The following is a 12,852-nucleotide window of genomic DNA, read 5'->3' on the forward strand; positions in this document are numbered from 1 at the left end:
AACGGTTTTTAATGCCAAAAAACTGACTACTGATTGTTCATTGTTTGTTTGTTGTGTGCAAAATTTTAGTCATTTCGTATAATATTACATACATACATACGTAGAATAGTGTATACATTCATACAAAGTATTATGAATTTCATAAAACAAAGTATTTCATTTTTTATGGGTACATATATATAATATATATACTTGTAGTAAAATCAGCATACATTCATATAATATTATAATTGTGGTATTGTTCAAGTATCTTACAACAGCAAATAAAAACAACACAAGTTTACAATACAAACTAAATTAATGTTGAATATAAGTATGTATATCATTTAACATAAAATTTTGCACATATGAAAATTAAATAGTACGTACTGAATTGCATTGTATACGAAAAAACTGATAATGCAGAGTTGACATCGACAACAAATAAGTATGTTATAAGCATTATTTATTTTATGTGTTATGATTAGTTATGTCATCATATGACATGTCAGTAAATAGTTTAACCAGAGACCATATTTTTAATTCTTCTTCTGATTTAATTGTATTTTTGTAAATTTCAAAAGTATTTTTCATACTGTTCAAAAGTCCGTATTTTGAAGGAATCCTGTTTTATCTTTGACAATAAAAGATAAACCGTTTTAGCTCTAGGCATACTATATTTAAATCATTCATTTTTGGATTAATAATTCCAAGTACTAAGTCCTGACATTTATTGTCAATATGTATGCTTGGTCTTCTTCTACGAACAATAATCAACAACACATTTAATAATGTCTTGGGTATATGGACAGTACCAGAACAAGTGCATTATATTTTCAAATTCCAAATTACAGAATGTACATAAATTATTTGCAACAATTTTCTTTTAAAACATTAGGGATTTTGTGCTCAATATTCTGTGGACTATTCTGAATTGGAGCCATCTGATATAAGATTGAATACAAGTGCATGTACTTTTTTCCATTCAATATTTAAAAATTCTGAATTCCATTTAGTATTACAAGCTGGAATGTCATTGTTTTTAATTAATATTTTATATATATGTTTCTCTTCTTTAGGGTTGGTAACTATTGTTTTTATGTAAGTTGGTAATATAGGTCCTTGAGTGTTTTCGTCCAAAAGTGGCAGGTCTTCAAAATTGTCAATGTATTTTTTTTATTATGTTTATTAATCCTTGGTACAATAGGAAGTTTACGTTTGTTCCAACTTGTGTATCCAAAGATTCTTTGGAAATAAAGCAGTTTCTTTCTACCATTAAGTCTCTCACAAACCGAATACATCTTTCATATAGACATTTAATATAGATATAGCTATACAATTACGATTATAAAAGAGAGGCATATCCAGAATATCATCAAAATTCAATATTGGAAGCTTTTCAATATACAATATATAGTTTTTCAAAACATCACGCCAAAATGTATGTTTTAAGTGCAAGCATATTTTCGGCATACATTTTACCAGTATTGAATACTATTTTAAAATATATTAACGATCTAGCCAGTGAATAACAATTACCTTCGCATGCCACTGTTCTCTTGAGCCATGTTATTTTCATATAATTTTCAAAAAACATATATCTACCATATTTAACCCACCTTCGTTATAATCCTTAATAATTACTGTTTTTTTTAATTTTGCTTGGCCCTGCCCAAATGAAGACATAAAAGTGTTGATTTACAGTTTTCATGGTGTCTATGCTTGGTGTTGGTCATGATACAAATAAATGTGTAAGTAAAGGTATAAACAATGATTTGACAATGGTTATCTTTCCTAGAGGAGTAATGTTTCTGCGATTCCAATGACCTATTGATCTTTTAATACTTTTGATTTTATTTTTAAAATTTGACATTACCATTTTTATCTAAATTGATATCGAACACTATCCCAAGAACTTTGAAGTTAGTAGCTCCCCATGTCAGTTTGTATCTAGTTTTTATCGATCTAGTACTATATTTCATAGAGCCTATCCAAATTAAATTAGTTTTGCCATAGTTTATGTGAAGTCCAGAGTATATTAAAAATTCATGAAGCAAATATAATGTACAGTTCAGAGATTATTTCGATCCGTCAAGAAATAAAGATGTATCATTCGCAAACTGTGATATTTTATTTTGTAAGTCATTTATAGTTATACCATTAATTTCTTTGTCTCCCTTATTTTAATAGCAAGAATTTCTGCACAGCTAATAAAAATGTAAGCGCTGATTGGGTCTCCTTGACGACACCCCCTTTCTATTGTTCAGTTTTTTTTAACAATATTGCAACTGATAATTTTACCTGTATAAATAAATATTACAAGATTCTGTGACATTGACCTTTGATCAGTGGACGTCAAATCATGAGGTTTCGCCCTCATTATCTAAGGGTTGCAAATATTTATCGTGCGGAAACGAAATGATCAACGGACCGAGCAATCAACCAACCCCCCTTTTTAAATATGTCAAACAGTTTAAACGGTGCAAAATCAAACCCAAAACGGCCTTGAATCAAATGATAATGTGATATTACGATTGATTCGAATCTCCAAAGCTGACTTGTCTGATTTTCAATAAAAAAATTTTAAACGGTTAAGGTAGTAGCAGACAAATGGACTCGGTTAATATCGACTTCGTTTGAAATGTATAGGTTTCTGTCCGTATATTGAAGGATATTGTCGAACGATTTTTAGTACGTTGTTAATGCACGTGTATTTGTACCATAATGTATTTGTAATATGTAATATAATAATTATTATTATATTTTAGAGGGTCGACAACATTGTTATTGAATTTGAAACATGCATTGAAATAATAATAACTTTATTTTAGAGTGTCAAAATCACAAACCTGTAACACTAGAACAAAAGGCAGGAATTCGCATTAACAATTTGCATAGGATGGATATTACAGTTTTAAAGTTATTTATTTTATTTGTAAATTAGATAGGTGTTTATATTTATTTTTTATATTATAAAAATTATAAAGGAAACTATGTAATTTAAATATAACTTTCGTCAATACATGAGCTTTACAAGTAATGCAGCCTTTAATGCAATGTTTAGGGGTAAGACTACATTTAACCCGAACTAGTGTGACAGGATTAATTTTAAGTAATTGTGTTCTTCGCAACATATTAACTGCACAATACTTGATTTAAATAAGTTTAACTATTTTATTTAGTTATCCGTTGGCATTAGTCTTTGATGTTTCCCTTTTTGACACACACTATTTTCTGAAAACTGTTTGCAAATGACTCAAATGCTTATTTATACAAACAATAATTAGTATATTTTTTCATATTTGTTCTCTTAAATAATACTTTTTTTACCAAGCTATTTATAAAAACACTGAAGCGAAATATAGAACGTTTCAGGCCATTATTTAACGTTATGTGAACAAAGAGCAATATTTGGCAGTCCATTATCCTGAATGTAAATAATAGCACCCCTGCAGTATTTAGCTGCAAACATTTCTCTCTTATATAAAGTAGAAAGTTAATAATTGTTTGGTATTGTTTAATTATTTGTTAGTTCACCACTGACTTTCAAGTTTGGACACACTTATCATCTTGGTTGAATGTGTCCATATTTTCGATAGGGCTACCGTTTATTTAGCTAATGTTCTTACTTTGTTATAAAGGCATTTACGAAGCATTATAATCATGCTTATGTATGCAGTTTAAACTGTTAAAAAGTAGACAATAGGAAATACAAAAATGCGGCTTTTACTAATACGAGATCATGTCTGCTAGGGAATATTATTTTACCAAGGAGTGGCATTAAACAAATGCGAAATAACAGTTTTTATTGCACGGTAAAATGTATGCAAATTTTCAAAAATAACTTTTTCTTGATCCATGTATTATGATTAGAAAATAATATAACACACATTTGATTATGGTAATTAGTCTGATAATATTGTAAAGCATTCCATAATACGTATTCTTATATTTTGAGTCATACTTACACATGCTTATCAATTAAGTTGACGTCACATCGTTCCAATGAATAAACAAAGATAGCCTCATAATGAATTGATAAATTATATCGCACGTCGACGAAATGTAGTCATATCGAAACATATAGTTTTCATACACACTTACGTCGCTATATAAATTTACGAAAAAAATATGTTTTTGAAAATGAACTGCGCTTTGGACTTACAAAATATTTCTACGATGCAAGTTTTCTTACTATGGATTATCCGGTGATATATGTTTATATTATAATGACTTAGGTTTGAATTTTATATAGAAAAATAACTAAATTCGCGTTGTAAACGACTCATTATCGACGCAAAAATGTCCTGACCTGAACTTATCATGGCAAAAGGTTCCCATTGTTCTTACACAAACAATTTAGGACATTTTGATTTAATCGGATTAATTTTGGATTAAATGAATTCTAGGCGGTTGTCATGTGGGATATACTCAATAGTTACATCGAACAATATAAATGTTTAGCTAAATGTACACTTACACAGCTTTTTATGTCTAGTTTGTTACACGCTAAATATACACTTCAAAAGCTATTTATTTTGAGGTTGTTTAAATGCGCATGCGCATATTAAACATATATTTCGGGTTTGAATGCACAACGGTATCATATTATTTAATGAAAATTTAATTAAATAAGCATAATACAGACGTTCGTTATATAAAATGACCATAGCAATACCTTTATACTCTCATCTCCATCCGACAAAGCAATAAAAGGATGAACCAAACCATCTGAATAGCATGTTTGACACCACAGAAGTACAAACTTAAAATGTGTAAGCAAGCACTGCAGGCCATAGTTAAAAGTATTTGTCCGAGTTACAATCTGAAGACAATCAGGTTGAAGATCATTGTGGAAAAGTTGCATAAATAGGGTCTGAAAAGAACCAGAAACCAATGCATATGCGTTAAAACATTTTGTTTTTAAATTAGTTAATTAATTGAAATGCGTCTGCGATATTTGTTTTACATAACGCTGAGAGATAAAGTTTCTAAATAATCGGAAACATGATTCCGTATCTCTTTCCCAACAGCCTTACTTGGTAATACTACTTTTTAATTTGAAACAAATATTTCGAATACAGATTTGATACGTGTCATTTTATTGTTGATTAAGTAAATCATAAAAGGTAAAGAAACATACCAGCAAATAATTAAAATACAGTTACAAGTCACAACATAGAATTTAATAATTTTAATATCATATAATATTTTACATTTGAATTATCATTTATTCGGGGTTTCGTCACTTGCCTGGTGCTAAGGTTACTACCAGACACTGTCTGGAGGGTATTGATTAACCCACCAGACATTGCAGCTGGTCAACTTGATCGGATGTTATAGTGAAATCAAGAGTAGTTTATTTTTTTCTCTGCTTAGCGTTAAATTATCCGTCATTGTGTTTACCAGGCGTCTTTCCAAATCATTTGCGTTGACATTTTGAATTAAAAATAGCAGACGACAAGTTATACCAATGTGTACGCCTTTTCAGAAACCTGTTTCGCAGCTCATCTCCGACAGTTTTGCATGGTAAAGACTATACAACTATATGCTGATCTTGTGTGCGGTTTGAAAACCCGAAATATTGTCTCAGTAAAGTGAGAAACTTAGCACATTTTCACTCGCGCAAGGGCGCACAATTTCACACATTACTAATTTAAATATTTCAAGGTTTTGCCCCAAAAGTAAAAACTATTCGCTATATGTTTATGCTTCCTATATGTATCGCATGAAATGAGATTTTGCACTGCTTACCTCATCTGCATAGTCTTTGGCCAAAAACTGGTATAGTTTTTCTTTGTTCTACGGACATAAATAGCACAAACAAAGTAAATAAGCACTATGATACGGCATTAAACATCAGTCTCTTTGACTGAACAATAAACATATAATACTTCATCGTATGGTTACATTAACGACAAGTTCTGTTCATTGAGTTTAGTTAGCACAATAGGTTTCCGTTCTATAAGAAAGGACTACATATTAATTTATGATCTACACACATGTTATATACGTCAAGTACATATTTGATAATTGTAAAAACTAAATGGATAAGCTATATGTAGTACCTCTAAGTTCTGTTGTGTATCCCAAACAAAGGCGCAAGTAACAAGTCTGTGAATAGCCAAGTGTAGGTACACTTGACAATTAGTATCGTTTCTTTGCAACTGCTGTTAATAAAAAACAAACACACAAAGAACAAAACAGCGCAGGTTATTAAAACTCTTTAAAACGAATAAACAACTTGACGTAATAATAAAACGTAGACATACGTCTAATAATATTCCCAAGTTCCTGATATCTATGGAATTGTTGAAGCAGTTTGCAACTGCTTCCCGAATATCTGAGTAAGTAGAGCCGCATACTATGTATCTGTCGCAGTCTGACATCTGCAAAGATAGTTATAACAAACTGGAACATATGCCAAATGCACATATATGATGAACAGATGGATCTCAAAACATATGCACTTGCAAAATAATGATTTTAATTACGATTTGGGTTGAAATGAGTAGTTTCAATCATGTTATCAATAATTAAAACGTTCTTCAGAAGACTCATACATAATGTGGTAAGTGGACCACTGCACGTTGCATAAAATAATCTATAATAGAGTTCTGTCAAAGTAAAGCAATCCATTCTTTTCAAAATACCAGGACAAGTCAATTCCTCAACAAATACTTACTCCGTACTCAAAAAGTACTACACCGGTACAATTCCTGTGCAAAGGTCATCAACTAACAAACGTGATTAAAACTATGTCACTTAAGATGAATATCGTCAGAATTGTTTTTTAAATAGCACTCAAGGAAAATGAAATCACTCCGTCCAATTAATAGTGTTGTTAGAGCTGTATATGTGGCTGGGAACAAAACTTTGACCAATTTGGCGCTGACGTCGTTTCCGAGAAAAAACACTTTAAGTTGTGACTACCGTTTCGCTTAATTTGTCAACCCTTTTGTTTAGCAATTAACAATAGTTTTGTTTTTAAGTAGAAACTACAGCAAGATTGTTAAGTGCGGAGGATTATAATTTACATTTTTTTCTTTTGATTTTTTCATGGTTTAAATTAACCTCAGTTTATATAACAATGAATATCCTCCAATTACCGTGTATCGAGCGGCTAATGAAACAAGTAAAAGAACTTCTCAATTAATGCAAAGAATGCTGCATTAAACAATTTTTCTTTTGAGCAACATTGACAAATAAAAAGGCTCAAGAATTGCAAAAAACACAAATGTTCGCAATTTGTTCAAATACAATTTATCATATCTGTTACTTTTATAAGATTTGATAATATAAGCATCCACTCGGGATATACCCACTGAACATGTGTATATCATCATGTCACCTATTTTCGCGATGCACGCACACACATAGTTTTCCGTTCAATATGTTTTCAAAATCGAGAAAAAGTAAAAGAATTTTCTTTAAAATACATCAAATACATGAACATTTTGTGTTAACTTAAGTGCAGTCGTCTGCATCACTTTGCAAGTTATGTGGAAGTTTAATCAAGAGGACCGAACCAATTAAACGGAATAGAGGTACTTGTTTTTCCTCATTATAGTCGTGCCAGTACTTATTTTCAAGCGTAGTAATGTTAGTGAAACAAACTACTCGGAGCGCATGCGTGTGACGTTATGTAAACAACATGATCGCAATTAGGCTACGCTTGATGTAAGGGAATCGTGCGATACAGTAGGGCATAGTTGGTCATTGTAAATTTTCGGATAAAATTCCTGATTTCGGTCAATGTAGGTTTTTCTCAGTTTTTCTGTTGTTTTCTTTTATCAGTTGTCTGTTTGGATGGAATTTAATGTAAACTTAATCTATGGAACCAATCACGGTGTCTTTATGAGTCATTTTGGCTTTCAACATGAAGATTTAAAACGATATTTCTTTGTCTGTTTTACCCGAAAGTTGTCAAAATGTAACAAACATCTCATTTTATTTTTTGTTGTGAACTTTCCTGTAATGACGGTAAATACAATTCGTTGAGAATGTTTTGTGCATGTATTCTTCTTCCTATTCCATTTTCACTTTGTGTAATTTAAGATGATTTTTCAACAGTTGATCAGTTGACAGCATGCACACTGTTAATTGAATAGGGTTGTATAATATATTTTTTTAGCAAACTTCTGTGCAACCTATCAATGGCATGCACGCAATAACATTTGTATTCATAATGACACCACAATGAAAGAGCTGGCAATGTGATTAAGTATATTTGATAATGTTTATGACTATACATTTTAATGTTTCTATTCTTGTCATAATTTTAAGCTGTGGATGTGCATATTAATGGTTGTGTTCATGATGATATAAAACATATTTTACTTATTTTGTTAAGCTGCATCCTATCGGTCATGTGCTTCAGCCAAAAAAAACAAAACGAGCCAAACGACAAAGTTCGAACACTAAAACAAGTGCTCATTATTATCAGGTATCATTTTGCCTACACCCTGCATTGTTTATCTTATATGTGTTTAGGATTTATACAGTTTTTCCTTTAATTAAAACAGATTATGCTATGCACATTTATGAGGATGTTTTGTTTAAAAAACACAAAATTATGTATATCAACTTAAATGTATTATGTTACAGGATGGACAACAGTTTACGGTCTTGGTTAAGCAGTAATGCTGAGGAAGAGACTAGCTTGTTATCAGCTAAGTTAATCATTGTCTTTACAACACTATGGTGACGACAATTAATACATGTATGATCAAGTTATTAAAGAGCATTATAAATTATATGAATGTTTTAATTTAGAACATTGACAATTTTCTGTGCATATCGGGGAGGGGGGAGTAAATTCTGAACGAAACTATACTATTTTCATTTTGAAAGTATAAATTGATTAATAATGTGTTGTGTTATTTTCACAAATATTTAGTTTGAAAAGAAAAATAACAATGAAGAAAAAGATGTTCATATCGTATTGATTGTTATTTCAATAGATTGTCGACAAGTAGGTGGTCTTCATTGTGTGATGTATTTTTATGTGGGTGTTGCATATAAGTAATCAGTCATTTATATATGTTTAATTATTGCAGATCTTCAAATATGAATTGTTCCAATCCTGGTGCAACCTCAGCTTACAATGTTTACATCTTACTGTCATTTTGTAAATTGTGTGGATTATAATATGGACAACATATTGTGCTTAAAGTGTGTTGTGATTGACTTTTTTGAACAGCTAAAGTGTTTTATTCCAAACTTAACAGATCATTTTTCATCAAGAAATACCAAAAAATACATTTTGATTGATATGCATGAATTTCTAGGACATACAATCAACTGTGTGTATCCTGTGTTTTCTTTAATCACATTTAATCCATTAGTAAACATTGTAATCATGTTTAAGTATGTTGATTATAATGAAATATAATATATCCTGTATAGATTTGTGTTTATTCTGCACACTAAGTCAAAAACATTTAATCTATTTTATTATTAATGATAACTAACTCCCTCATAGTCAACATAAACTATTATGTACAGCATGATAAATACACTGTATTGTATGCCTGGCATGTGTTCTTAAAATAATATCACCAATAGATTGTAGTTCATATTGCATTCAAGATATTTGATGTTAATTTATGTGTTCATGTTATGTGTATATTTTGTTTTTACCGGTAAGCAAACATGTTGTGTTAAGTTCAATCTATTGTAACTTGTTTCATTAAATATGTAGTTATTATTTCTTTAATTTTGTTCCATATCTGTCCAGAACTTATTATGTTGATTATGCTGTTAATTTTTTGTTAAATTCTTTAAAATCGTAATAAACATGAAAAAGAACAGTTTTGTGTCCATGACAATCATGAGTATTTAATGATGTATTATACACCAATTAATTAAGTACTTTGTAATCAATTATGTTCATCGGCATACGCGAAAAATGGGGCTTTATCTACAAAAACTGACCAGCCTACATTTAATGATACTCATTCAATTGAAACGTCATTTCATACAAAAAAGCGCTATTCGGTGTTTGTGACATTGATACACACAAAATGGCACAGCTTCGTCCTTTTTAGGAATCGGATGTCCCAATGTCGGTTTTTGATTATTAAGATGTAGCACTTTTATAATATATGCTAACTTAAAATAGTCATGTTTGACCAGTCGGGTCAAACTCCCGTTCCCAGCCACATATCTTATTATTTCACTACGTGAAATAGCATTTAAGTCTCGAAAAAAAGAAAACGTTCGAAGAATCCTTCAAGATGATATAAAACACCATATTAGTCAAAAAAATGCCCTTGATCCATTAGATAAAATGCAAGGTGCTTACTTATTTTAATAGTTTCTGTATTTTCCATTGCAAAATGACCTGGTTATATCAACCAGGTAAAGGTTGAAGGTTAGGTCGCCGTGGTGTAATGGATATGGTGTCCGCCTAGCGACCGGGAGGTCATGGTTCGATCCCCACCTAGGGCGCGTTCGTTAGATCTATCCTAAACACATCAAGTACTGGTGCTAGGCCCAGCAAACGGACTCGAGAGCGTTTATATAAGCCTTAGGCTTTCGATGCAATAGAACTAAAATAAATAGGTTTAAACTAACCAGGTAAAGCTATACATAACGTGTATTCACTTATCACAATCATATTGCGATCTTCTCAGAGGCGCATTTGTATTTCCGAATATATAACAATCCAGTATTTGTCGAATTAAATTCCTTGCGGAACAATTAAGGACGTAATGATGTCCTTTAATTGAATGATTGATTACATGTTCTTCGTCTAAATGTGTGTGCATACGTTCCTCTTGTTAGGGGTCTGCTTCATTTAATTAAAAAAAGAAATAATACACCGTTAAAATTACAGTTGATTGTTAAATTGTTCTTTACAAATGAATGAGATGGTGCACTTTAAAAATGCAACACCAATTTGGAATTAATTTTCACGTCGTAATTATGTAGTATATATGGTGTCCGCCCATAAAACAGGGATGTCAATGTTCAAGAAAAAGTCTTTTCTATCATACGGACTCAAGAGTATTTCTATAAATTTTCTATAAAACATTTGGGTTTACGATGAAATTGAGCTAAAGTAAAAGGATTTAACTAAACGTGTTTTCGATAACAATAGCTTGGAAAAAGACTTTTAGTTTGAAAATAAAGTTTTTGACGAAAATTGTCTGCATTTGGTTTTACGCTTTTTGTTAAAATGAGTTATATATATATATATATATATATATATATATATATATATATATATATATATATATATATATATATATATATATATATATATATATATATATATATATGACTGAACAAATGGTTTTTATTAACCATATAGCTGTCGTCGTAGAAGTATATGCATTGTTTCATTTATTATGCGGATTATTAGTAAGTAAACGTGAAACAGAAGCTTAAAGGAATCGGGCCTTTAGAATATAAATTATACGAACCAGGTTTCCGTCTGAGTTGTAGGCCAACCAATTCAACATTCCATTTGCAGAGTTACAAACCCTTCGATACACTTCAAATCCAAAACCATGGCACAATTGTTTAGCAAGGAAAACTCTATAAAACAAAAAGGATAAACCAGTCAGTGCTACAAGAAGATTATCAATTTGTGTGTGTGTTCATAAGTCAAATTGATTTGCTTTATGATGGTTTTGCGATGTTTTTGGTCCTTTGGTATAACAACAGGATTTATTAGGACATACTTGTTGAAAAAAGACGTATGAGCAAATACAAAAGTCAGAAGATCAATTTAATAACAATATAATACAATTTTCTCAAAATGCTTTATCAAACATAATAGTATGATCAAAGATTGTCCGTGTTCTTACCATAATAACTGTTAAGAGTACTTCTTCAATTATGATTTAAATTTCCATGCACAGTTAGATGAAACGTCATCGCTATGCGTCTCATATGTAAATATCAAATAACAGAAAGGCGAGTGCGGTTATATGACCTTGCAATATGTTCTGATTCTTACATCATTATCCTGTGTTGTCTTAAATTTTATCTATTTCAATGAAACGTATTATAAATAAATGTGACGCTCCAAGTTCGGTAGTGTAATACTTTCTCATATTTCTTGTGGCTTCACTATATCATATAATAAATTCAAACCGATTTACAATCACGACTTTGTCTAGTGAAACTAGTCGTGGTATAAACACATTAATATAACATAACACTTTTTTGCAATTTGAGCTAGCTTTCAAAGCGACGTTGAAAATCGTCTTCCTGCTAATTTGGAGGAAGCGGTTCGATCTCATACCAAACAAAATGATAAATTGGGTGTGCGAGTCGAATAATTACCAGCAAAGCTTTTGCCAACGATACCATGTCGGTCGCTTATTCATGAAACGGAATATACAAGGTTTATTTGTAGATAGATAGGAGTCAAATAGTATTCTAATTGCTGGTTATAGTCCAAATTAATAGAATAAACGCACCAAATGTTAATAAGTCGATGTATGGTATTCTGTAAATAGTTTGGACATATACACATTGACTTTTCTGTAATGGAACTTGTCCTTAAAATCTTTATCGACTATAAACTTGAAATGGTTTTTAAGCGAACTTTAAACAGTTATTTTCTTGCCTTAACATTAAAGTAGGATATGCGTTATATTAGGTTGAAAATGTGTAGTTTTGTAATGTTCCTTTTATCGTTTTAGCCAGTAAAGAATGATAAAAGATTGACCTTTATGCCATACATTTTATATTTGCTAAAGGAAACACGATAATAATCGCAGTTGTGGTTTTTGTGTAAAGTTATTAATTAAAATACTGAAACAAACCGACTCGAAATTCCGAGTTTTATTTTTAAATTTGGGCCCACCGACTCGACTCGAAGACATGTGTTGACCCTTTTGTAACCAGATGAACATG

At 30.8% G+C, this 12,852-nt stretch overlaps 1 protein-coding gene across 1 annotated transcript in view; it reads right to left on the reverse strand.

Annotated features, from left to right (window-relative positions):
* The window catches only part of LOC127835226 (E3 ubiquitin-protein ligase rnf213-alpha-like), a 102,724-nt gene that overhangs the window by 14,326 nt on the left and 75,546 nt on the right, over positions 1-12,852 (reverse strand). The window contains exons 51-55 of the mRNA XM_052361549.1: positions 11,409-11,523; positions 6,252-6,368; positions 6,048-6,149; positions 5,734-5,781; positions 4,658-4,855 (exon numbers count right to left, since the gene is read on the reverse strand). Of these exons, the coding sequence (XP_052217509.1) occupies positions 4,658-4,855; positions 5,734-5,781; positions 6,048-6,149; positions 6,252-6,368; positions 11,409-11,523 (580 nt within the window). The remainder of the gene's footprint in view (positions 1-4,657; positions 4,856-5,733; positions 5,782-6,047; positions 6,150-6,251; positions 6,369-11,408; positions 11,524-12,852) is intronic.

This window comes from Dreissena polymorpha, chromosome 6 (genome assembly GCF_020536995.1).
Source record: "Dreissena polymorpha isolate Duluth1 chromosome 6, UMN_Dpol_1.0, whole genome shotgun sequence".
NCBI classification, from domain to species: Eukaryota; Metazoa; Mollusca; class Bivalvia; order Myida; family Dreissenidae; genus Dreissena; species Dreissena polymorpha.